Below are 24,097 nucleotides of genomic sequence, written 5' to 3'. Positions count from 1 at the left end.
CATATGTATTATTCCATTTATATGAAAAGTCCAGAACAGACGACTCTATAGAGACACGGTAGTGGTTGCCAGGGGCTGGGGGTGCAAGGGGAGAGGTGGGGAATGGGGAGTAACTGCTGACCGGCAAGATTTCTTTCTGGGGTGGTAAGTTTGGAAATTAGCTGGTAGCGATGGCTCCACAATTCTGTGAATATACTAAAAATCACTGAGTATATCATATACTTTCAGAGAGTGAATCTAAGGGTATACAAATTGTATCTAAAATTTTCTTAAGAATTTTTATTTATTTAATTTTTTGAGACAGGGTCTTGCTCTATTACCCACGCTGGAGTGCAGTAGTGCGATCACGAATTTTTAGAATCAGTATACTCATGCAAGCTAACATAAAAGAATGAGAAAAACACAGCGAGAAAGAAAGAGAAAGGAGGAAGGAGAGAAGGGGAAAGCTGGGAGGGGAGGGGAGGGGAGGGGAGGGGAGAGGAAGGGAGGGGAGGAGAGGGGAGAGGAGGGGAGGGGAGGGGAGAGGAAGTAAGGGGAGGGGAGAGGAGGGGAGGGGAGAGGAGGGGAGGGGAGAGGAGGGGAAGGGAGGGGAGGGGAAGGGAGGAGAGGGGAGGGGAGGGAGACACTCTTACTCAGACATTTTCTTTCTTTGAAAATCCCTTATGACATCTCTAACGAGAAACAAGAATAGTGCATCCTTTGGAAATCACCTTAAGGACAAAGAGGAGAAGAAAGGGCCAAGCCAATACATAAAGAAGGAAAACAACCAGAAAAAATGACATTTCAGACACAATCCCAGACAGAAATCCTGTGAGTCACTAGAGGCCACCTTTATCTGCCAGAGGGACCACAAAAATAGGGGGTTTCTGTCAAGGAGGCAGGAATGTTCAGCGGAACACAGCTTCTGAACCCTTCGCCTCTCTCAGAACCAAGGCAAAAAAGTTCAAATGCCTACAAGCCACAGGACCTAGGACAGACAGCAGAGTGGGAACTTTCCCCCTCTACATAAAAGAACCTATTTCTTTTCGACACATCGGCTTCTCCAGTTCATCTTTCATTAACATGCCTTGCCATGGAATGAAAACTCACGTTTCAGCACTAAGATGGACAGGAGGCCTTCTCCAGCTCTTCTCTGAAAAGTGAGCTTTTCCACAGAGAGTGTCCTTCACGAGAACGGCACTCACACTGGGTGTGAGCTAAATTTACGTGCACGACACTTGCATAGCTAAAAAAGCACCACTGTGGGGAAAAGGCACAGAAGCAGCGTCCATCCTGCCCCAGTGCCACCTCCCCTTTCTGGGCTTTCATTCCCCCACCGCGCCGCCCTGCAAAATGAAAGAAGGATAGCAATAAACAAGGTGCAAGTGTCAAACTCCACCCTCACCTGGAGCTTGTAATCAGGTGTCAGGCTCCCATCCGCCCCCAAGGAACTGACGGATTTTGGTGTTAACTTCAACCTGCCCTGTGAGCCAATCTTTATTTCAAAGTACTCTGTGCTATAAGCTAAAGGGAGAAAATGATCAAATGCCTCAAATCTCCCCTAAGCATGGGCTGTGCCTGGGGAGAAAGGTGCTCACCAGGGTGGGGGCACATCAGGTGTTTCCTGGTGCCTTCTGCCGGCACTGACATTCCAGCATTAAGTACAGCAACATGAATCTTCCTTTTTTAAGATGGATGGAAAATATGTTTTCATAGAGCAGGTGGGGAAAGAACGCTTTAAAAACAACAGAGCTGGCCAAGCATGGTGGCTCATGCCTGTAATCCCAGCACTTCCGGAGGCCGAGGTGGGTGGATCACCTGAGGTTGGGAGTTCGAGGCCAGCCTGACCAACATGGAAAAACCCCATCTCTTAAAAAAAAAAAAAAAAAAAAACCAACAGAGCTGAATGGGCTTAGCAAGAAAAGAAATTCAGGAGACGGCAAGGAGGAGCCTCTAAAACATCCACAAAAAAATAAACCATTTCACAGCAATGCTGACTATTTTAATTGATTCTTGATGACAGAAGAACATGAGAAGAGGTAGATGATGCAACGCCATGGTTGCTGAAGGCAATTGCCACAAAACAAATTTAGCCCTTTGAATACCCCAGTGGCCATGCATCATAACAAAAAGTTTCAACTGTCAGGAGCAAAACTGGGGTGAAGGGGCTACTCCCCAACACAGGTAACTTGTCCAAGCCCCGCCACGGCCACCGCCTCCCTGAATCCTCAAAGCACCCGTATCAGGCAAGACACACTGATCCAGGCACTCTGACAACGGAGAAAACCAGGACCAAGCTGTGGGGCACTGAGCCTGGGCTCACAAGCAGCAGAGGCAGGACCGGCACGAAGGTCTCCCGACTCCCAGCTCCGTGAAGACGCATCATCAAGACTGGGCCTCAAATTCTTTCCATTACACTTCATGTTTCTCTCTGGATTATCTCCATAAAGGAGAAAAACAATATCCAGAACACAATTCCAACTCTGAGAAATTGTCTGATTTTCCTCCTTGTCTCTGTCCCTCCTCAAAAAAAAAAAAAAAAAAAAAAAAAGAAAGAAAGAAAAATGCCATCTGCCCGTGGTGTTTCCCAAGCAGACATGGGAGGTGCTGCGCCTAATGAACCTCATAGAAGCCCATGCCAAAGCGATTCAGAGAAATGCAAAAGATGAGAGCCAGGGTACGGCAAGGCGACCTCGGAGCAGCCTACGTGACAGAAATCAGCTCAGTCTGGCCCCGCATGGAAGGAGGCTCCCGGGCCTCCCAGAAGAGGGATTAAGTTCAGCCGATGAATGCATGGCATCAATTACTCCTCTCGATTGCTCTCCAAATCACCCTCTGGGAGGCAAGGAGAAATCTAGGGCATCTATCCAGGGCTTCTGTAGGAGACAAGAGACCCAATATACCACTGTCTTGGTGAGCATCTTCCATGCTGGGTGCGGCCTCCCACTTCGTGGGAGATGTATATCTGATCATTTCCTCCCTGTGTATTACAGAAAAAGCACTTTTAAATAACAGGTGGATGGAAGGGCAGGATAAAACTTGAACACCAAAATCTTTCTGTTCTTCAGGGATGGATAGGAGCCCTGTACCCTAGGGCAAACTTGAGGCGGGTGCTGTGTCTGGGACTGTTGTAAAGTGCCTGGCATGAGGCTGGGCACAAAGTAGCCTTCACAAACAGGCTAACTGCTGCAAAGCAAACATTCCTCTCGCATTCTGGGAGCTGTAAGTGCCACTGGCCCAGAGCTTGGATTGGAATCCCAGCCCTCACGCTTGCAGGCTCTGTGGCTTTAGGCAAGTCACCTGACATCTCTGGACTTCCCATTTCTTCATTTATAACAGGAGGATAAGCCTGTCTATCTTCAGGGCTGATGGAAGGGATTAGAAACAGTGTACACAGGGCTTGCTTGGCACAAACTCCCGATAAATGATAACAATTATCTGTTCCCTCCAAATAACTCACTTTCTTCTAACCATCTCTTATGAAAAGAACGGAATCACACCACTCCTGCCCATGACTCCCAGCGGGTCTGTGGAGAGGTCCAGAGAGCCAGTGCTAGGGTCACCCCCTTCCCGAGCTCATCGGAGGGCAAGTGGATTCACCACGTGTCCTTTAGAGTGATGGATGCCTGGGTTTGCTTAGGGCAGCCCTGGTCTGCACTGCGGTCCTGGAATCATTATTGGTAGAATATAGAAGCATATTCGTTTGGACAAGAACCTAAACTTTTATCCTACAAAGAGAGCTGAAGCCCCATCTAACTGTGTAAAGTGACGCAACACCATGCCACCAATGCTGTGCCCAAGCTGTGAATTTCTGCCGCTTTCCACTTAAAACTCCGAAGCTAAAGTTGCATTTCCTCCAAAAGATTGGGTCCTCCCTCACTGGGCTCAGGGTTGGCTCCAAAATATCTGTCAAGGCCTCAGGGACACAGTTTCCTCACTAAACTCTCTCCTTGCTTTAAGGATGGACCCATCCTACCTGCTTTTTTAATCTCCTGTGATTTCTGCAGCTAATGAGCTAAGGCACATAATAAACAGCAATTAGGAAAAAAAAAAAACTCCCAACTGAAGCAGAGGCATGAGATGTGCCTGTCCACACGAAGGAGTTGCTCGCCTCTGTCAGAACTCGCTAATAATGGCTCTTCCCTTTGCTTTCAGTTCTGCTGGGTCCATGCTATCCCTTGGTTTGACACCACAAAAGAGGAAGGAGCTACCAGCCACACCCGGCTGGAGAGGAGAGAGCTCTGCCCTCTGCCAGGCCTCTCCCACTCGGCACTGCTGGGCACGGCCGGCCCTACGTGACTAAACGCTTCCTTAGCCGAAACACCCACTGGGGAAGAATTTGTCACCAACTCTTCCAGCGGTACGACCCTGCAGCCCTGCCTGGAAGCTCAGCCAACTACAGGGCTGGGGGGAAGAAGGTGGAGGTCTGGTTCAGTGAGGAATGCAAGCCCCCCCAGCAGACAAGGAAGGAAAACCACCATGAAAAACAGAGGGGCTTGAATTCAACAGCACAGCAATGGACACTTATAAAGTTGGCCTCATTTGAATTACAAAAAAAGGCTGCAAATTCAAGGCTAGCAAGATTTATTGATTTGATGGGCTGTTTTCTGGGGACATTGCTTTACATCTGCAGGGCCAGATGTGTTGTCAAGGAAATTTAGGCTCCAAACTCTCCAGAGATTATTTGCAGGAGGAAAGAAAAAGTGAAAAGTAAAATTTTTATTTTCTTGCATAAGAAGTCTTCTTACAGGATTATAAGCCCTATAAGCTGAATTATACTCTTTTTTTTTTTTTAAGATGGGTTCTCACTGTCTCCCAGACTAGAGTGCAGTGGCACAACCATGGCTAACTACCCCCGCAAACTGTGGGGCTCATGCAGTCCTCCCACCTCAGCCTTCCAAACAGCTGGGACTACAGGTATGTGCCACCATGCCCAGCTAATTTTTTATTTTTATTTTATTTATTTATTTATTTATTTATTTTGGTAGAGACAAGGCTTCACTTTGCTGCCCAGGCTGGTCTTGAACTCCTGGCTTCAAGTGATTCTACTACCTCAGTCTCCCAAAGTGCTGAGATTAAAGGCATAAGCCACCGCGCCTAGCCAACAAGAAAGCTCCTTATACAAAGTTGTATTTCCTGCTGTGTTCAAAACACAAACTCATGTACACGGGCCTGAAGTTGAACCAATCCTTGAGACCTCTTCCTGATCTCACCAAGTGACAGTGAAGTGAGATAACCCATCTGGAATCAGGTGGCGTGCAACTACCTCTTTGATACAGGAGAGATGAACAGACAAATGGTCAATTGACAGATTAAACAGAGAACAGACGTATACAGATAGATTAGAAAGATGATCGATTAATGATAGATTAGGATAAATACATAAGTGATAATCAATAGATATAGATGAGAGATGATGGATTAAATAGAGATGGCAGATAAGTACAGACAGATATCAAGGTAGATACAGACTAGATAGATATATATCAATATATAGATTAGATAAATGATAGGTAGGTAGGGAAATAGATGGTAGATCTGATTATTTCATAAGCTTCTGGAGGCCACCTGGCTATAGAATTCACCTATCCCACGTCATGCCAGATAAATATAAATGAATGAATAGACAGAATCGATGATAAAGATAGATGGATGGATAGATGGATGATAGAGACAGATGATAGAAAGATAAAGATGGATATAGACAGATGTGAGAGAGAGGGAGATCTTTTCAAACATGTTCCAAAAGTGTCACAATGCTTACTTTTAAATAGTATGGCATAAAAATAACCTCACTTCTTACAAAGTCCTAAGAAACAGGAATTGGTTGTCTCCATTTTACAGATGTGGAAATAGACATCTGGAAACACATCAGGATTATCACACTCAAACAGAAGGCACCAGAAAGGGAAGTTAAACTTACATCTGATTCTTGGAGCACTCCCACCCCCGTCCTGTTGAGTTACTTACAGTCCCATCCTCTGAAGCCTGGTCCAATAAACTGCGCCCAGCTGTGGGAGGGGGGCTGGGAAGGAGGTGAATGGCTGCCTTCAGAGTCTGTGATTCTATGTTATTATCAGGGCCCTTTGATTTTTGTCTCACAGGCTCCCCACAAGGAAAGATTCCAGTCCTGACCTATCATTAGCGGGTGATTAGGTCATAAACACTACAGATTCAATCTAAAGACAGTAGGGTTTTCTCAGGGAACCAGCACAGCAGGTGGCCACAGGCTGGGGACAGCAGCCTACATTCCAGTTCCACTCTGCCCCCAGCAGCCACCCTGTCCCCTCAGGCAGCCCTGCTCCTGCTCATCACCACTTATTCCAAGTCCTAACCAGTGCTCTATTAGGGAATTTGCCAAGTAAAGCCTCCCTGAACACCAAGGACAGCAACCGAAGGAGGCTCTTTCTGGTGACAATTAGCTCAGTGGTTAAGCTTCTGGGGAGTATCTGACTGCGGCATCCACCCAGGCCAGGCCACAACGGTGTGATCCCACTCCGTTCGTGAAGAGGACAGGACGGAGCAGGGAACAGGGAGCTGAGGGCAGTTCTGGGTTTCGGAAAATCTTGGCAGACATTCATTCAGTTTCAACAGAAATCCAACTGTCAGAACAAGCACCGAGATCCCTGATCCTTTATCTCAGCTACCACCTTGAGGCTTTCAAAATGACCAATGCCACGCCCACCTAGAACAATTCGGTCAGAAGGTCTGGTCTCTGCACTTTGGTAGAAACTCCCCAGGGGATTCTAATGTGCAGTCAAGGTTTTTAAACCACTGCCCTAGCTCAAAGTAAAATTCCCTTAACTGGACAGCGGCCTCAGTCACCCCGACCCAACCCCTAGCAGCATTCCCTCTGTCATTAGGGGAACTTAGTCATATTCAGAGACAGCTACCTCCCAAATGGGTTAACCAGAAAGAACTCTAATTTCTACTCACTGTCACTCCCCTTTATCATTACCCATGGCAGTTAAGACACTCTAAAAGCAAAGAATTTGAGCCAATGGCTTCACCCAACAATCACTGCGAGTCAGAGACAGAATCCGCAAAACCCAAAGAAATCAATAATCACTACTTAAGAAGAAAGAGAAAGGTCAGCTTGGGGAGGAAAAGGAGAAAAAAGGGGGAAATGGCCTTAATGGGTGATTTAGGGTCAGAGCCATGGATGGTTAAGTCAGAAAACACAAATCCCTTGGCCACCCACAGTCAATTTTCCCTTTAAAACTACTGTGCTAGCCGGGTGTGGTGGTACACGCCTGTAATCCCAGCACTTTGGGAGGCTGAGGTGGGTGGATCACCTCGGGTCAGGAGTTCACAACCAGCCTGACTAACATGGTGAAACCCTGTCTCTACTAAACACAAAAAAATTAGCTGGGCGTGGTGGTGCATGCCTGTAATCTGAGCTACTTGGGAGGCTGAGACAGGAGAATCACTTGTACCTGGGAGGTGTGAGGGTGCGGTAAGCCGAGATAGCTCCATTGCACTCCAGCCTGGGCAACAAGAGCAAAACTCCATCTCAAAAGAAACAAAAACAAGAACAAAAAGCTAATGTAACGGACAGGCACAGTGGCTCATGACTGTAATCTCAGCACTTTGGGAGGCCAAAGCAGGAGGATCAGTTGAGGCCAGGAGACCAGCCTGGGCAACACAGCAAGACCCCATCTCTACTAACAAATAAAAAAATTGCTGGGTATAGTGGTGTACACCTGCATTCTCAGCTACTGGGGCAAAAGGATTAAGCCTAGGGATTCAAAGCTGCAGTGAGCTGTGATCGCAACACTGCACTACAGCCACACTGAGATGCCACCTCTAAAAAATAAATAAATAAAACTTTCTGCACCATTAACTTTTTAAAGAAGGGTAGAATGCTCACCTATTACGGGCTGTCATAAAAAGGTAAGAAAAGCAACCCAGCTGGGCAAGGTATTTCACCCCTGTAATCCCAGCACTTTGGGAGGTTGAGATGGGTGGATCACAAGGTCAAGAGATCGAGACCATCTTGGCCAACACATGGTGAAACCCTGTCTCTACTAAAAACACAAAAAAATTAGCTGGGCATGGTGGTGTACGCCTGTAGTCCCAGCTACTCAGGAGGCTGCCAGAGGAGAATTGCTTAAACCTGGAAGACAGAGGTTGCAGTGAGCCAAGATCACGCCACGAAAGAAAGAAGAAAGAAAGAGAAGATAGAGAGAAAAGAAAGAGAAAGAAAGAAAGAGACAAAGAAAGAAAACCAACCCAAACCTAGGCACGGAAAATGAAATGAAACAGGTGCTCTACCCTGGATCCTGTCTTGAACAGAGAGACATATATTAAATGAAACTCCTGAAAACTTACACAGTGCGGTTTGGCATTTTCTTAAGCGACTCCACGGGTATGTGCCTGCTTACGAAACACCCTTTCCCCTACAACTCAACATGGAGGCTATACCAGGACCAGTCACATTGCAAGCTTTGCAAGGGAGATGGACAAAGTGGGAGGCAGGGCTAGGATGGGGTGGTTTCCATCCTGTGCTTCCCCATGCTCTGGGATTCCCCAGAGGCAGAGGGGCGGCTATGGGGGGATGCCATAGACAAAGTGGAGAGGATCTGGGCTCCATCACAGCCCACCCAGCACCCACCCACCTCTCCAACCAGAGCAGCTCTGCCTTCAGCAGTCTCATGTCTCAGGCAGAGGGGGATCCACACAAAGTTTCACACGACAAAGGGTTGCCCCAGGACAACAATGCAAAAACTCTCATGAGTGGAAGAGTAATGGGCCCAGCTCCCATCAGACTCTTTGGGCAGCTCCTTCAGCTGCTCTCACAGCCAGCTCCAGGGATGCAGGGGCCTTAGAAAAATGGAAAGGACATGATCGCTGTAATCAGAAGTCTGCCCAGCTCACTCGGCCAGGACACAAGACAAGGGCACCCCCAAACACAGGTATGTTGTGGAAGCTCTTATCTAGCAATGAGGAACCCTGAGATCCCACCACTGAATGCCTGACCCACATGTCCAAAGGTCAGGCCGACGCTGCTGGAGCCTGGCATTCACACTTGCCCCACCACCAATCCTGGTTCCAGCTGTCAATCAGGTCAGCAGGATCAACAGGAAGTTCCCAGTAATCTGTACCAACCAGCTCCAGGGCAAGTCAGAGACGAGGCTCCGGCAAACGCCCAGTGCTGCGACTCTCCAGGCTCCATGTGCAACACCCACAGGCAGGGTCGGCGCTGGGGTGAGGACGCCTGAAGGGGTGGAGGATCATCACCCCAATGAGTCAGGCTTACTTCCAGCACCATAACTGCCAGCTCCCAGGGCCAGGTGGGGGCAAGAAACCCTGGGACATTATGGTATCTGCCACAATGTCCACGAAACAGGGCCTAGACACCCACTCGGGGATGCCCTTGCTTTTGGAAGGGCCTAAAAGTCCCTAATCCCCCCAGCCTACCCAGCCTACTGGGCTAGGCCAACCCAATGACTCCCTTGGTGAGAAAAGCATTTGGTAAAGTGTGCATGCCAGCCCTTTGGGAAGAGCTGTGCTGTCTCTCGGGATGCACCCTCGTCCTTCCTGTCTCCTCCACTCTGCTCGGCACTAGGCATTAAGAGATCAGCCCCAACTATGCCAAGGGGGAGGACAGATTCTTCCAGTCCAGCCATTGAAGGCCAACATTCACACAGTGACACCTGAGTAGGCCCAGGCCCCTGGCGACTGCTTGCAGAGGGTACCCGTATCCTTAGAGGAAATGTGTGACCTCAACCATGTGGGGACTAGGGACAACGGGAGGAGCACAGAGAACCAGCCCACACCGACAGCCCATTGGATAACGTGGCTTTCTAATCGCCAGGCCACAGGCAGATTTTGTGGTGACAACTTTGGTCCTGGACTTTGAAACTTAGGTCTGATGTGGTCAGGCGTTTTTGTAAACACTTTCTAACCCGAGTCAAATGAGCACTGCAAAGGGAATAATTAAAGTATCAATTACAGACACATCCATATTACAGTGTGTGCATGCGTTCACACATGTGTACTCACCATCAGGAGGGAGCGACCCAAATGCCACATGGATGAACAAATGACAAGCCATGGATATACCGCAGTGACAACCGGGAGCCACGTCCCCCCAGGAAGCCACCTCGTCTTCCTCCCAACCCTCCTGCCTCCATGGGAGGCTCGTTGGGAAGAGCCGGGACAAACCCCAGGCACTTGGGGAAATGACCGCTGGGTCCACCGTGGTGCTGGGCCATGTGATTTCTCCATGTCGTGACCCTCTGTACTTGGAGAGCAGGCTCTCCCGCAAGAGGACCAATGAAAGAGCTGCTGTCCCCACCCCCTTCTGAAGAACAGCCCAGACAGAGGGAGCTGTCCCATCCACAACTATAGGCCATGCCTGGGCTCTGGGCTTCCCCTTCCTGCCACCCTCCCCCACCAAGGCCAGAGCTGACCACAGGGACTCAGGGAGCTGGGGCTGCCAAGGGGGTCACTGCAGAGCAAGCGGCTGCTTCCATCAGCGTGAACACTGTCCACATCGGATACCTAAACCCTGCTCCCTCCTCGTGACACTAAGCCTCTTGGCATCACTCAGAGGAAGCAGAAAGTTCAGTCTCATTAGTGTATTCATTCATTCATTCATTCATTCATTCATCCATTCACCTATGAGCATTAACAGAGTACCTCTGAGCAGTGAAGACTGCCCAGGCAGCAGGGAATAGGGAAATGTAAGAGACAGATGGGCCTTGATTGAACCACATGCAAGGCTGAAAGCCACCTGGGCTGTGGGATAAAAGCCCAATGTTTGCCAAGAGGCCACACAGCAGCCACAGATCCCAGGAGGAGCTCTGTGCCTGGGGAGCACCCAGGCTGGACCGTCAAGGGGGACAAAGCTTCTGGAGGCAGGGAAAGAAAGGGAGGGCAACCCTGGCTGAGATGGCAATGTGAGTCTGGGCTGGGGCGGCAGGAATGGGCCATGTCGCAGAGGGTTCTGACACACGGGCTGATTCTCTGATCAAGAGGGAGTCACTGAAGGCTTCAGAGAAAGAAAGCGGCACAATGAGAGCTGTGCTAGACAAACAGCCTGGCAAGAGGCAGGAGACCGGGGACAGACAGCAAGACTCCTCAGAGGGCTGGGGCCAAAATCCAGGAAGAGGTAACAAAGGCCGAATCCGAGCAGGTAAAGGAAAGAGTGCAAGAGGTAACACAGGGATCAAAGCAACTCGAGGCGGCACACGGACATGAAGATGCCGCCAGCATGGCCTCGAGGGAGCCCTCTCCAGGACTGGGCACCAGAAAGGCGGCAGGGAGCAGGCGGGCAGTCTGACTGGGGACTATTAGATGGAGGTGCCTGATGCACATCCAGGGAGCCACAGCCAGAGGAGAAGTGACAAGGCTGGCGCTCAGGAGGGAGGGCCGCTTCCAGCCCTGCAGCGGCGGCAGCTCCCCTCCTCCTCCCTGCTCACTTCCGATCCCCATCTCTGCTGTGTGATGTTGCCGAGGGACCAGGAAGCCTGTGGGCATGTTGTGCCTGAGGTAGCACATCCTCTAGGGAAAGCCTGGAGTTCACGTGAGCAGAAAGGGCATTCAGAGCGGTGGCGAGATCCAGAGTGTGCAGATCTGGCAGGGACCCCTGAAAGTCATGCTTTCAAACAGCTCCCCAAGCATCAGATTCAAATACAGAATCAAAGGCCCACCAGCAGATTCGCTACTTTAACTAGGCAGGGTGGGACCTAGGAAGCAGGATGTTTCAAGATGCAACCCTCAGATGCAACATGCAAAGCACGTCTGCCAGCCACGCCTGGAGAGCGCCTGCACTCAGTGAATGCTCAGGTCAAGCGTCCGGCAGCTGGGGCCTCTTTCTGCAGCTCTAGGGGAATGTAGAGCTCAGTGTGCAAGAGATGGGACAGTGCAGATACCCAGCAAGGATGGAATGACAAGAGTTACCACGTGGGAGTGCTGACTACCAGGCAGGTGCCGCTGTGATGCCACCACAGTCCACCTTTGCCAAAACTTACCCCACTTTGCAGATGAGGCCACTGAGGCTGAGAGCAAAGGTGTACATTCCATACCTGGCTACTTGCACCGATGCACAGGGTAAGTATTGGCAAGTTGGCTCTGTGCCTCTGGCCTCAGTCTTCCCCTCTATAAAACAGAGGTAACTGGGCCGGGCACAGTGGCTCACGCCTGGAATCCCAGCGCTTTGGGAGGCCAAGGTGATGGATCATGATGAGGTCAGGAGTTCGAGACCAGCCTGGCCGACAAGATAAAACCCCCGTCTTCACAAAAAATACAAAAAATTAGCCAGGTGTGGTAGTGCATGCCTGTAATCCCAGCTACTCAGGAGGATCAGGCAGGAGAATCACTTGAATCTGGGAGACGTAGGTTGCAGTGAGCTAAGACCACGCCACTGCATGCCAGCCTGGGCAACACAGCGAGACTCCATCACAAAAAAAAATAGATGTAACTATTCCCAACTGTTTCCTAGAAACTCTGGGATCCTAAACTCAAATGACCATGAAGCCCCTGGAACTCCATCGGGTTCTCCCCAGGCAGCAACATGGCCACCCCCGCAACCCCTGGGCCGGTCTGGATGCCACCCCCTGAGGATGTCTGCAATCTCTGCCCACCCGCCACTGGATGGAAAGGGCAAAGGGCGTTTCCCCTGCTCCACACGGAGTCCTCCTCATAAAGATCTCATTGTGCAATTCTCAATAGCAGGCTCTGTTTAACGGTAATAATATTATCTTCTGCTGCTGACATGCCATCTCCTTTTTTAAACTGAGAATATTTGGCTGTGTTCTCCTCTACATGTGGCGTCAATTCAGACAGAAAGGAGCCTCCAGGGCCTGTGACCTGGGAAACGCAGAGCCAGGAGGAAGGCACGTGAGGATTTACCTGTGACGGAAAGTGACATGGTGACATGGTCTGGAGAAGGCCAGAAAGCCAGGAGGGTGGAGGGCATGCGGGCAGGGCAGGAAGGAGTTGGGAGGAAGAGGGAGATTTTAGTATTTTTGTACCAGTTCACTTTAATTGTTTATTTCAGCAAGACTGGGCCTGTGAAGTTTTCAAAGTGTCCAAGGATTTCTCACTGGACTCAATATGTTAAGTCAAAAAAAGCAGCAGGTCACAGGTGCCAGTGAAGTGGCATTAAGCTGCTTCTTGCAAGGCCTCCTTCCCTGTGCAGCAAATCCCAGCCACTCACTCACTTGAAGAAATGCAGAACGAATGACCAGCAAGCAGAATAAGGAAAAAAAATCCTCAGTTCCTCATCTGCATTACCACTATTCCCTCCCCAAGGGATAGGCGGGCTAGCAGAAATTCCACAGGGGTCAATAGCCATAGGTGGTTACTTGCAAGAGTAGTTAATATTTTTCTTGGGCTATAAAAGCAATGGCATTTGGGGGTCACCACGCTAACCATACACTGCCACCTCTGATGACTTTTATTCCTTGAGCTTTGCTCAGTTGACCCCCTACTCTATAGCTGGATTGCATCAGAGCCTCCTTACAAATGCCATCGCATTCTGGCCAAGAAAGCAGTGGGGGCGGTCAGGCTGTTCCCTCCCCTTTCCGGACAACCTGCCCATAAGGCCATCTGCTGACTCTTTCCAGCTCCCTGGGCCAGGTTCGGCACTCAGAGAGGATGTCGCTTGTCCCTAAACAGAAGGAACCCACCTGGATGAATGGAAAGAAGGCCACAGCCGCTGAGGAGGAAGGTAAAAGAAAAAGTCAGGGTGGTGGCAAGAGGGCAAGGGAGTGTCAGCACTCCAGACTTCTAACTCCTGGCTGTGGGCATTTCCCCTCCAATGATAGATGACACTGACCATTCACTCCAGACTTTTTTTTTTTTTTGAGATGGAGTCTCACTCTGTTGTTTAGGATGCAGTGCAGTGGTGTGATCTCAGTTCACTGCAACCTCTGCCTCCCGGGTCCAAAGGAAGGGAAGGAAGGAAAGAGCCAAAAGCAACAGCAAAGGGTCAAAGCGCAGGGTAAGCGTGTGGAGGGAAGAGGCAGATCCAGGAACGCAGGACAGGAGATGGTGGGCTGAGGGGGTCTTTCAAGCAAGTGTGAGAGAAAACACGGTCTTTCTGTATCTGCTGTGCAAAGTGTACTTGATTAGAGGCAAAATCCCTCTGAGTTTCACTGAGTGAGTTTCAGTGAATGACCGAATGTAGAAGCCGGAAAGGACTTCCTGGGTCATCCAGTGCAAATCCCACACTGCGCAGATGCACAGCTACAGCACAGAGTAGGGCAGGGACTCGAAGTCACAGAGCAAGTCACTGTCAGAAGGGGACCAGCACTCCAGACTCCTAACTCCTGGCATTTCCCCCTCCGGTGAGATAGATATATGTATGTATGTATGTATGTATGTACGTATGTATGTATGTGTGTGTGTGTCTATTTTATATATGTGTATATATTTTATATATGTGTATATATTTTTTATATATAAACACATTTTTAAATATATTCATATGCACTATATATATATATATATTTTTTTTTTTTTTTTTTTGAGATGGAGTCTCACTCTATTGCTCAGGATGGAGTGCAATGGTATGATCTCAGTTCACTGCAACCTCTGCCTCCCAGGTACAAAGATTCTCCTGCTTCAGCCTCCGGAGTAGCTGAGACTCCAGGCCCACACCACCATGCCTGGCTAATTTTTGTATATTTAGTAGGGATGAGGTTTCACCATATTGGCCAGACTAGTCTCAAAATCCTGACCTCAAGTGCTCCACCTGCCTCAGTGTCCCAAAGTGCTGGAATTACAGGCATGAGCCACCATGCCCAGCCAGAAAAATATTGTTTTTAATGGCTTACTGACTCTCTGTGACCAATGCAGGGACCTGCAGGGCTTCCCTCTGAACTCCAAACTGAGGCAGATGATCATCCTGACTTGGCCTTCCCGGCCGACGGCCAAACAGTCTAGGCCTCGCCAATTTCAAGTGTTTTTCCACGGCCTGCCCTGGCGGAGAGGCAGAAATGCCCACAGCTGCCAGTGATTCCCCAGTAATTGAAAAGGTGCAGGCTCTGCTCTCCCTAGGTATGCATGAAAGAACCCCCACACACAACTCCGGAAAATGGCACCCACTAGGTTACAGGGCAACGTGTGCAGCAAGACACAGGTCACAAGGCTTACACTCAGAGGCCTTAATCAGTGGTGCCAAGAAAGCTGAAACGGGACAGAGCTGTTCCTGATGTTTCAGACCCTGAAGACCAGGACAGAGAGAATCCAGAAGCTGAGTTGATATTTAAAATGCAGGGGAACACGCCAGGCAAGGTGGCTCATGCCTCTAATCTCAGCACTTTGGGAGGCTGAGTTGGGCGGATCACAAGGTCAGGAGTTCAAGTCCAGCCTGGCCAACATGATGAAACCCCATCTTTACTAAAAATAGAAAAAGTTAGCCGGGTATGGTCGTGGCTGCCTGTAATCCCAGCTACGCGAGAAGCTGAGGCAGCAGAATTGCTTGAACCCAAGAGGTGAAGGTTGCAGTGAGCTAAGATCGCACCACTGCACTCAAGCCTGGGTGACAGAGCAAGACTCCAACTCAGGGGGAAAAACACACACACACACACACACAAAAACCATAAAAATGAAATAAAATGCAGGGCAACTCAAATTAGGAGGGGAGGGCGGAGCAATATTTTTCTAGCTCAGGCAAGATAGAAAAGAAGCTTCCAGATAGACCCCAAAGCCACAGGTAAAAAGACCACCACCAAAAAATAATAACTAGTAAGATAGGTTTTTCTATAGCGGAAATGGCTCAGTTTTTTTCTACTTAGACCCTCTTCTCAACTGCAGTGCTAACTTTTCATACATGACAGACTCTATGTTGACTTTCACCCTTGGATAAAATCTATTTTTAAAAATGTGTATCTGACGGGCCACTGGGCAGCTTGTCCACCTCCTCAAAAAACAAAATGGCATTTGTCAAAAGGACAACCAGTAGGCATGCTGGAATCTGGCAGTTCACAAGCAAACTCGTAATACATGTGCTGTGTCCAGTGAATACAGTTCAGATTTGGTTAAGCAAAAAGCACAAACCCCTTGGAGCAATACGTAAGCGGCACCCAGCTGTGGGTGCCAGCAATTTTCATATCTAAAGGCAATTGTTTCATCTGTAGGACCCCTACGTTAAACCCAGCCTAGAGATAGAGAGTATCACCCCCATTTGATTTCCATATCAGAGGAACGGGAGTTCCTGGTTCGACATTTCATTTGCTGCATCCCATCCTCATTCTAAGAAGAGGCACTCTTAGGAATTTTTCCGAAAATCACAATCAAATACTTATGCAAAATGGCTTAAAGTTGATGGTGCTGGAATGACTTCAAATGCAGTGTTTTTAAAACCAAATCCCATTTTGGGTTCAAGAGAGACAAAAGGCCACACAGAGAGAAAGCCAGAAGCCATTCATCTTATGGAAACTCCCTAGAACCATATTCTCCAGTTCAACGGGAGAACTTAAAATTTGACAGAAAATGAGCATAAATAAATAAGACAAATGGTTAATACACCCTTGCCCCCTTATTTGGTAGATAAGTGGCTCAGGACAGCAACTTTTAGAAGAAAAGACTCAAACAACACAGGCTTATTTGCAAACTCTCACATGTCCTAAGCACTACAACGATGGTTTTTAAGTTTCTTACTGATCATGGTGGTTCCCCCAGCCAGGGCCGCCTTGGTTCCTTGGAAGAAATCATCAGCAGACGTCATTCCCTGGTCAGGCATCTGGAAACGAGTGTGAACATCAATTCCTCCGGGGATCACCATCCGGGAGTGGGCCTCGATGGTCTTCACCCCTCCTGGTACAATCAGATTTTCTCCTATTTGCCTAAACAAACAAGGTTGGTGAAAAGGGTTATAAATGGAACATGGACTCAAATAGGGCAGGACAGCTACTTTCACTAACCTATAAACCATCCTCCACTCTATATGGGATCTTCAGATCATCGTTATGATTCATAATAACAACACTCTGCACTCCTACCCCACAGCAAGAGGCAATGCAGAGTATACTAGAAAGCAAAAGTCAAATAAGGCATCACATCACTGGCCCCACTCACAGAGGTTTTGTTCCCAAGATACCCCCTAAGATCAAATGATAAGGCCCCAAGATATTTCTAAAAACTGTCATTAGACTCCCTTTACAACACCTGCAATTGAGCTAATTATCCTATAGCAATTTTCTCCAGATCTGGCTGTACTTTCCAAACATTTATTTTTACCATATCCTTTTCACCAGAGGGGAAATAGGGATGAAAGGGTGGGAGAGAACAAAACAAAGCCAAAAAAAAAAAAAAAGTGAACACTATGATTGCAATGATTTAAAATTTTGGAAGCATGTGTTCAGTCATTCAGATAATGAAACAGCTAACAACTGGAATGTAATGAAAAAGGCAGAAAAATGTGTATTTATTATGTTGGGGGACATGATTCTTTTCCAATTTTTAAAAAATATTTTTGCGTCTTTCTACCAATTTTTTAAAGAGAATATTAATCAAGGAGGAGTTGATAAAGTTCTAATTAGTGATGAGTAAAAATAGCACACAGGCCTGCACACTTCTGGGCCAGTGTCGTTCTACCAGGCCGGATCGTGCCGCCTTATAATTGGGGGAAAATGGAACATGAAAGTCCTGGCATTTGAGAGCCTGGAGCTGAGACTGTCACAGCAAACACACATGGAGAAAACATTAAACGTGGAAATGTTAAAATCTATTTTAGGTTCATAAATCAGGGTGTGAGCTTCCAGGCAACAGGCACAGCCACTCCAGTTTTCCACTCCTCTGGACTGGTTTACAGCTATCCCTTGATGAATGCTGCTTATTTAAAAGCTGTCACTGGCTGCAGTGTTTGTCTTTAAACAGATGTGCTATTTCTCCAGAGCCCCGGGAGCTGCCCCAGTAGAAAGGGCAGGAGGATACTGGGATGAACTCAGCTCCCTTAACCCTCTAGAGTCCAAAAATACCCCAACTCAGGAACTGCCCTGTTGCTTCTCCTTTGTAACATTAACACAATAAACACAAGGGCAGTCTTATTTGCACTAGTTGCCACTTAGAATAAAACCTAAACGTCCCTCAGGATTTAGGCAGTAATTTGTCTGTATTACTTGGTAATTAACTTGGTAACTTTCTTTGGCCCCTCCAACTTGGATTCTTGATGAAGAAAGCAGATGTGCTGTCTTAACAGAGGAGGCTGTCTTTCACGTTTTCGTCCCTTGGGCAATCCAACTCAAACAATTACATTCTAGGAAACGCTTTAATATATTCAACATATCACAAACCAAGTATTTGAGGTGGCAACAAAAAGATATCATATCACCTCAGCTAAAAAATAGTATATTGCAGAATACATAATGCAACGAGTATGCATTAAACGTTGCTTTGAATTCCCTAAATCTGAGTTTTCAAATTCACTAAATACCACCAATCAAAACCGGTTTAAAACAGATACTAAGTTGGTCACTCTCTGATGTTTCTGAAGTTTGATACTATGTAGGCGAATGGTAGCTAACGCTTGGGAAGCCTGGGAAGTATTCAAATACATCTGTATATCATGAGTTAGACTTACTTGATCAACCCATCTTCCATGTATATGTCTGCATAGAACGACTGGTCATCATTAACAATTTTACCTCCTTTGATCAGAAGACGATCACTCTGAAACAAAGAGGCAGTAAGGTCACAATGCATAACTGACCTATGAGAGACATAGGTGCTAAGCTATGTGAGCTAAGGTTACATTTTCACTATGCAAAAGCGATGTTCAAAATGAGCGCATTTTGGAACAGTTCAGTGACAAAAGTAAGCCTGGAACCTATTCATCACCTGATGAGTCAGAACACACCGGGAAAGCTCATCCTAGAGAAACGATCACCTCTTTCAATTACGCCTTGGACTCCAAAGGGGAAAAAAAAAGCAGTGAAAATATTTCATATAAAGAAGATAATGCTTTTTAAAATGGCTTTTGGCTAAGCCTCAATTTAAAAAAAAAAAAAACACCCACATATAGGAAAGCCATGTCTTGGCAACAATGTATCAAGCAAAATTGACCAAAAGTCTGTTGTCATGGGATATACCATACAAACACACTGGGTTCAACCACAGCAAGGCTTCCATTTAGTATGTCCTTTATATTTGCATTTACCTTTGAGGTTTATCACAGCAAATATAGCAAAAAGGGAGGGAAAAGACTGCAAAAAAATATGCTATTTTAACTAGACTGTTAAGAAAAAGGTAAACCGCCATGATAAAGTACATGAGATAGCAAATTCTACAATGCAATGCCACTACAGATTGCTGATGCACTTATATATTAACCAGTGACATTTACACAAATAAAAAAGGACAGCCAGCAGTTAAGGGCTGAGAATGTGACCAAAATGCTACATTATGACTCATCGCTATTGCAAATGCTGCTGATGGAAGGGAATGCTAGCAGCCAGTGTTCAGTAAGTTTGCACCTGTATTATCCAGAATGCGCTTAAACCTTACAAGCTCAACCATATACTGCCCTTTTAATACGCAATACGTTTCAAAGAATGGCATTCTTTTGACAAGAGTTAACTCAAAATGCAGTTACAAAACAATATTCTCAGCAGGTGCTATCTCTCTTTAGCAGCTACCAAGAAAAGGAAATCATAGAAAATCCTTAGAAAATAGATAAGCTACTAGAGAGCAAGGAGAAAAGATAATTATACACATAAATGCACAAACACCTGGGTTTACTGTCTCTCTAACATATTGAAAACCAATAAGATCATTTTAATTTTGTACACTTCAAGGTCCTTGATCCTGATGGAGACTTTGGAAAGCCAATAAACAGCCAACAATAATTCCTGCACCTGTATAAGGTTAAGTGTAAAGACCTTTACGAAGCCCTACCATGCACATCATGCCATCAGAGCCTCGAAAGGAATCTGCAAGGTGGATGAGGTCAGGTTCTATTCCCATGACACATAAGGAAATCGAGGCTCAGAGAGGTTAGGCCACTTGCCCAGGTCACCAGAACCAGCGCACTTGTCCTCCATCTACAATGATCCCTTCTTCTCTCTCAGATTTCTAAGCTTCCATGGAATAAATATCACCTGGAAGGCAAGGGCAGGCCTCGCCCTTCACCTCCTGCCTCCATAGTCACTTTGGTACCTGCCCCAGCCATCACTGCGTATACCCCCAGCCAACATGATGCCAAGAAAAAAAAAAAAAAAAAGTCAAACGCCACACCCCCGTGCACTCTAGTGCCTTCCAGAAGGATCTTACATAAGAGGCTGGCAGTGGTGAGGGAGGGAGGAACGCTATGCTATAGGTCCTCTGATAATGCAACCAGATTTTTTAAAGGATGGAGGGGGCGCTCTTTAAAAAAAGAAGAAAAAAAAGTCTTGTTGATTCTTTGCTTTTCTTTTTTTTTTCTCTCCCCACTGTCAAAATGAAGCTGCCTTGTTCATTCACGAAAACAACAAATTATTTGAGGCCTGCTGCAAAGCTGCTCTCCATCCCCCACTCCCCAGAGTCACCACTCCTTCGGCGCAGTGAACACACAAGGGTGGGTGCCCCGTGCCGGCCCTGTGGGATCTCGGGTCTTTGCCTTCAAGAAGCAGCTACCGCCCTTCTGCTCATCCTAGAAAATTCTCCGAGCACACGCCCCCTCCCCTGTGCATTTGCTCCCCCTCTGTCTCCTGCGGATGGGTGTGCCCTTGTGCACGGAGAGGAAGCTGGGGTGCCTGTGGCTAAAGAGAAAACCGGGGCCAACGCGCGCCCTTACATCCAGCCCTAAAAACACACCCTGACTGTTTTAAAAGAATCTTTCCATGTCTGCCTCCGTCCTGGGTTCTACCCGGGAATCAGCTGGCCGGTTGCAACTGCATATCCTTATATAACAATGAATTTCCCTGGTGTTCCCTCTTCCCTGGGATTTCACTGGGGATGGAAAGAATAGGACGAACGAGCGTTTCCAGGAAAAGATGGGGAGAGGGCGGGAGCAGGGGGGAGGTGGGATCAAGAACCGGTGCTCCTGTCTGAGGCATCGCGAATTCACTGCACAGACGTTTTCCCCGCGGCTTGCACACCAACAAGCCCAGGCCCCAGCACTGCGCTGAGTCCTCCGGCCGCCGCGATCATTGTCTGGCCGGGGCCGGGCCATCTGCTCCCGCGTCGCGCAGCGCCATTAGCGCCCGGCAGCTTGCCGCGGTCCCCGCGCCCGCCCTGCAGCCCGCTTTGTATGCGCCAGCACGGACGCCTCGCGAGCACACAAGGGGCGGAAGAGAGATGCGAAAACGAGCCCGAATCCCTGCCAGGGCCCCAGCCCCGAAATAGAGGGCGAGAAAACCGGGTGGGGGGGGGGCACCCAAAACCGGTTCCTGGCAAACACGAAGCCCCCGCCCTCCTCCTCTGCTCATCACCTCGTCCCTGTTTTTCCTTCGAGTTTCCGCACCATTCCGGTACACCCTGCCCTTTTCAGCATCCCTCCGCTGTCATTACGCCTTCGTGCTGAAACCTGCTCCTTTCTCCAAGGACCCGGAGAAGGCTCCAGAAAGCCCTTTTTGGGTGGGGGCAGAAGACCCGGGGAAGATCCAAGTCCCCATCTCCCCACCGCGGCTGGAGGAGTCCAGCCTCGCAGCACGCAGCCCGAGAACAATATCCGAGGTCCAGGCATGCATATGCAATCTGGCATCCATTTGCTCGCACCCCGCAGCCGGCGCTGCAGCATCTCTCGCTGACAATAAAAGATAGAGCGGGTCTGGCGGGTCTGGCGCGCTACCTAAGGCTCCCTCCGTGCGCTCGCGCTCCTGGTTAGCGCCTTGCAAATGATGCGACTTCTAACCCTGGATCACTGCAGCTCCCACCACCGCCGCCACCATCACCATCGCCTCCGTTAGGAACAGAAAAGGAAAAAAAAGTTCGGTCCCTCTCCTTTCCCCTCCTCTTTTAAATTCCTTAGACCTTCTGTGCTACAAAAGGTGGCTGGCCAACCGCAGACTTCCCAAGTACCAAACTCACCGTGATGCGTGGAATATTTTTCTTCCCCTGATAAGACATCTCTCTCCTGGGAAAAAAATTAAATTCAGGAGGGCAGCTTTAAGGCCAAAATTGCCGGGAAGGGGACTTGGTTTGGTTTTTGGGTTTTTTTTTTTTTCTTTGCAAGACTGAAAAAGGTGCAACCGCTTCGCTGGTCTTGCTGTTAGCAAATTTCAAGAACGTAAGGGATGAATGCAATCCTCTGTCTCTCTTTCTTCCTCTCCTCCAACACAGCCCCAGCTAGGGCGGAAAAAAAGAGAGAGACACAGAGAGAGTGAGAGAGAGAGAGAGAGAGAGAGAGAAACAGGAGGGAAGGGGGTGGAAATAAACTACAGCAATAAAAGCCTCGGTTCAAGTCGGCCACCGTGGCGCATGCGCCGCCAGCCACTCCCTTTCCTCCCAGGAAAAAGCCATCCGCTTCGAGAGAGGCGAGCAGCGATTGGCCGCGATCCTGGGATATGCAAATTTGGGCCGGCGGGGCGGGGCGCGGCGCGAGAGCGCGAAATGCGGCAGTGAACGGCCGGGGGCGGCGGGCGGCGCGGGCGCCCGCGCGGGGAGCGCGCCTTTCGCGCGCTTTCTTCGGGCCCGGGCGATGGGGACTGGGGTTGGCGGGGACCCCAGACGCGGCCTGGCCCACGCGGGGACAATGGAGGGGTAGTCGTCGCGGCCGGGGGGAGGGGCGGGATCTGAGACGGCGGGGCTTCGGAGCTGCACGCACTCGCCCGTGCGCGCCCCGGTGCCCGCCCGCCCGCGCGCCAATCCGCGGAGGCCGCCGCAGCAGCCCCGCGTGGGGTGACTGCGCCGAGCCAATGGCTTCGCTGGCGGCGAGCGCGCGACTGCACCGCCGGCCGGCGCCGCGCGGCCCGGGAGGGCGCCCGGGCCCTCCTCCCCCGCCGGCGCTGGCTCTGCGCTCGCCCGGCCCCCGCCCTGGCTCGGCTGCGGACTCACACGGCAGCGGGCCGGAGCCCGGCCACGCCCGGCCCGGGAGAGGGCGGCTGCTCCCCGTGGGCGTCCGGGCCCGGCTCCTGGGGGCGGGGAGTGGGCGCGGGCCGAGGGGAGGCTGCTGGGGCTGGTTTTGGGCCGCGGGCAGGCACCCGGCTGCAGGAAATGAGAGCCCGGAGGAAGCCCTTCCAACTCCCAGCCGGGAAGGGGCATCCGGGGGAGGCTGCGGAGTATGGGAAACCCCGCCCTGAGACATCCTTTTGTGCCTTCCGGCCGCGGGGAACTTGCCGGGGCGGGGGAGTGGAAAGCAGCCGCAGCCCGCCGAGGCCGAGGCGGCCCGATCTGGGCCCAGGGCGCCCGTTTTACCGTTACGCCCACCTCAGCCTCCTGCGGGGTACGTGGGGGCGCTTTTCGCTGGTACCTGCAGCACTGTCGAGGGAAGCTGCCGGGTTCCCAGCGCCCCAGGGCTTCAGGGTTTATAGGGCGAATGAATGGGCCCCACACCGCATCGTGAGGCGTGCCCGAGGAGATGAGCTGTGAAGAAGCAAGAAAGGCAGAGCTTATATCCCACGGAAAAGGGAAACTGAGTCTCGGGGAAACCCCACGGAATCGGAGTTAAAACCAAGAGTCCTGACCCCCCAGGCAGAGCCTAGTCACTTAAAACGCACTCAAGGCCTCTTCGTGGCCCTAGCAATTGAGCAGGCCTGGGACCCCTTGGCGTTGCCTGTCCAAGCCATGCTGAGGTGCCCTAACTTCGGGGTCCCTGGGGAAGAAAAACGATCATCCAATTGATCCTCAGGAATCTACCGGGCGCCATCACCGTGGGGGGTTGCCCTGGCAGGTACAATAACTAAAACATCTGGACCAGCCCTGGTAACTCCCGGGCTTCTCTGCTTGAAGTCAAAGGATGCATTAGAATCCCTGCCTAATCCAAGCCCGGGGGGCGGGGGAGGAAGGCAGAGTGTGTAATTGGCTCACACCTGCTCAGCAGAGCTTAGCCAGATAAATACAGAATAATTCAGGCTGCTGTAGGCCTGACTTCCAATCTTTTTACCCTTGACCACCCTGGCCACTTTAGGGGAACGTCCCTCCCAGACTCAGAGAAGGTGTAAAATTCTCCCTTTCACTCATTCCTATAAAAATCTCAAGTCCCAGAAAGGGACTGTAAGGCACGCAGCAAGCTTCACCGCTGGTTAAT

The 24,097-nt window shown here is 49.5% G+C and overlaps 1 protein-coding gene across 4 annotated transcripts in view; it reads right to left on the bottom strand.

The window, feature by feature from the left end:
* Positions 1-24,097, bottom strand: part of DPYSL2 (dihydropyrimidinase like 2) — a 136,187-nt gene that overhangs the window by 59,011 nt on the left and 53,079 nt on the right. Inside the window, exons 1-3 of one of the 4 annotated variants that reach the window (XM_032288578.1) lie at positions 21,940-22,412; positions 18,515-18,603; positions 16,594-16,778 (exon numbers count right to left, since the gene is read on the bottom strand). In XM_032288578.1, coding sequence (XP_032144469.1) covers positions 16,594-16,778; positions 18,515-18,603; positions 21,940-21,978 — 313 coding nt within the window. In that variant the 5' untranslated portion in view covers positions 21,979-22,412. Of the gene's footprint in view, positions 1-16,593; positions 16,779-18,514; positions 18,604-21,341; positions 21,510-21,700; positions 21,823-21,939; positions 22,413-24,097 lie in introns of those variants that run through there. The other 3 variants (XM_032288580.1, XM_032288579.1, XM_032288577.1) reach the window with 3 other exon arrangements.

Source organism: Sapajus apella, unplaced genomic scaffold, assembly GCF_009761245.1.
Source record: "Sapajus apella isolate SASKATOON/1434 unplaced genomic scaffold, GSC_monkey_1.0 scaffold21, whole genome shotgun sequence".
Lineage (NCBI taxonomy): Eukaryota > Metazoa > Chordata > Mammalia > Primates > Cebidae > Sapajus > Sapajus apella.
The sequence above is the reverse complement of the archived record's forward strand: the minus strand, read 5'-3'. Positions and strand labels throughout refer to the sequence as shown.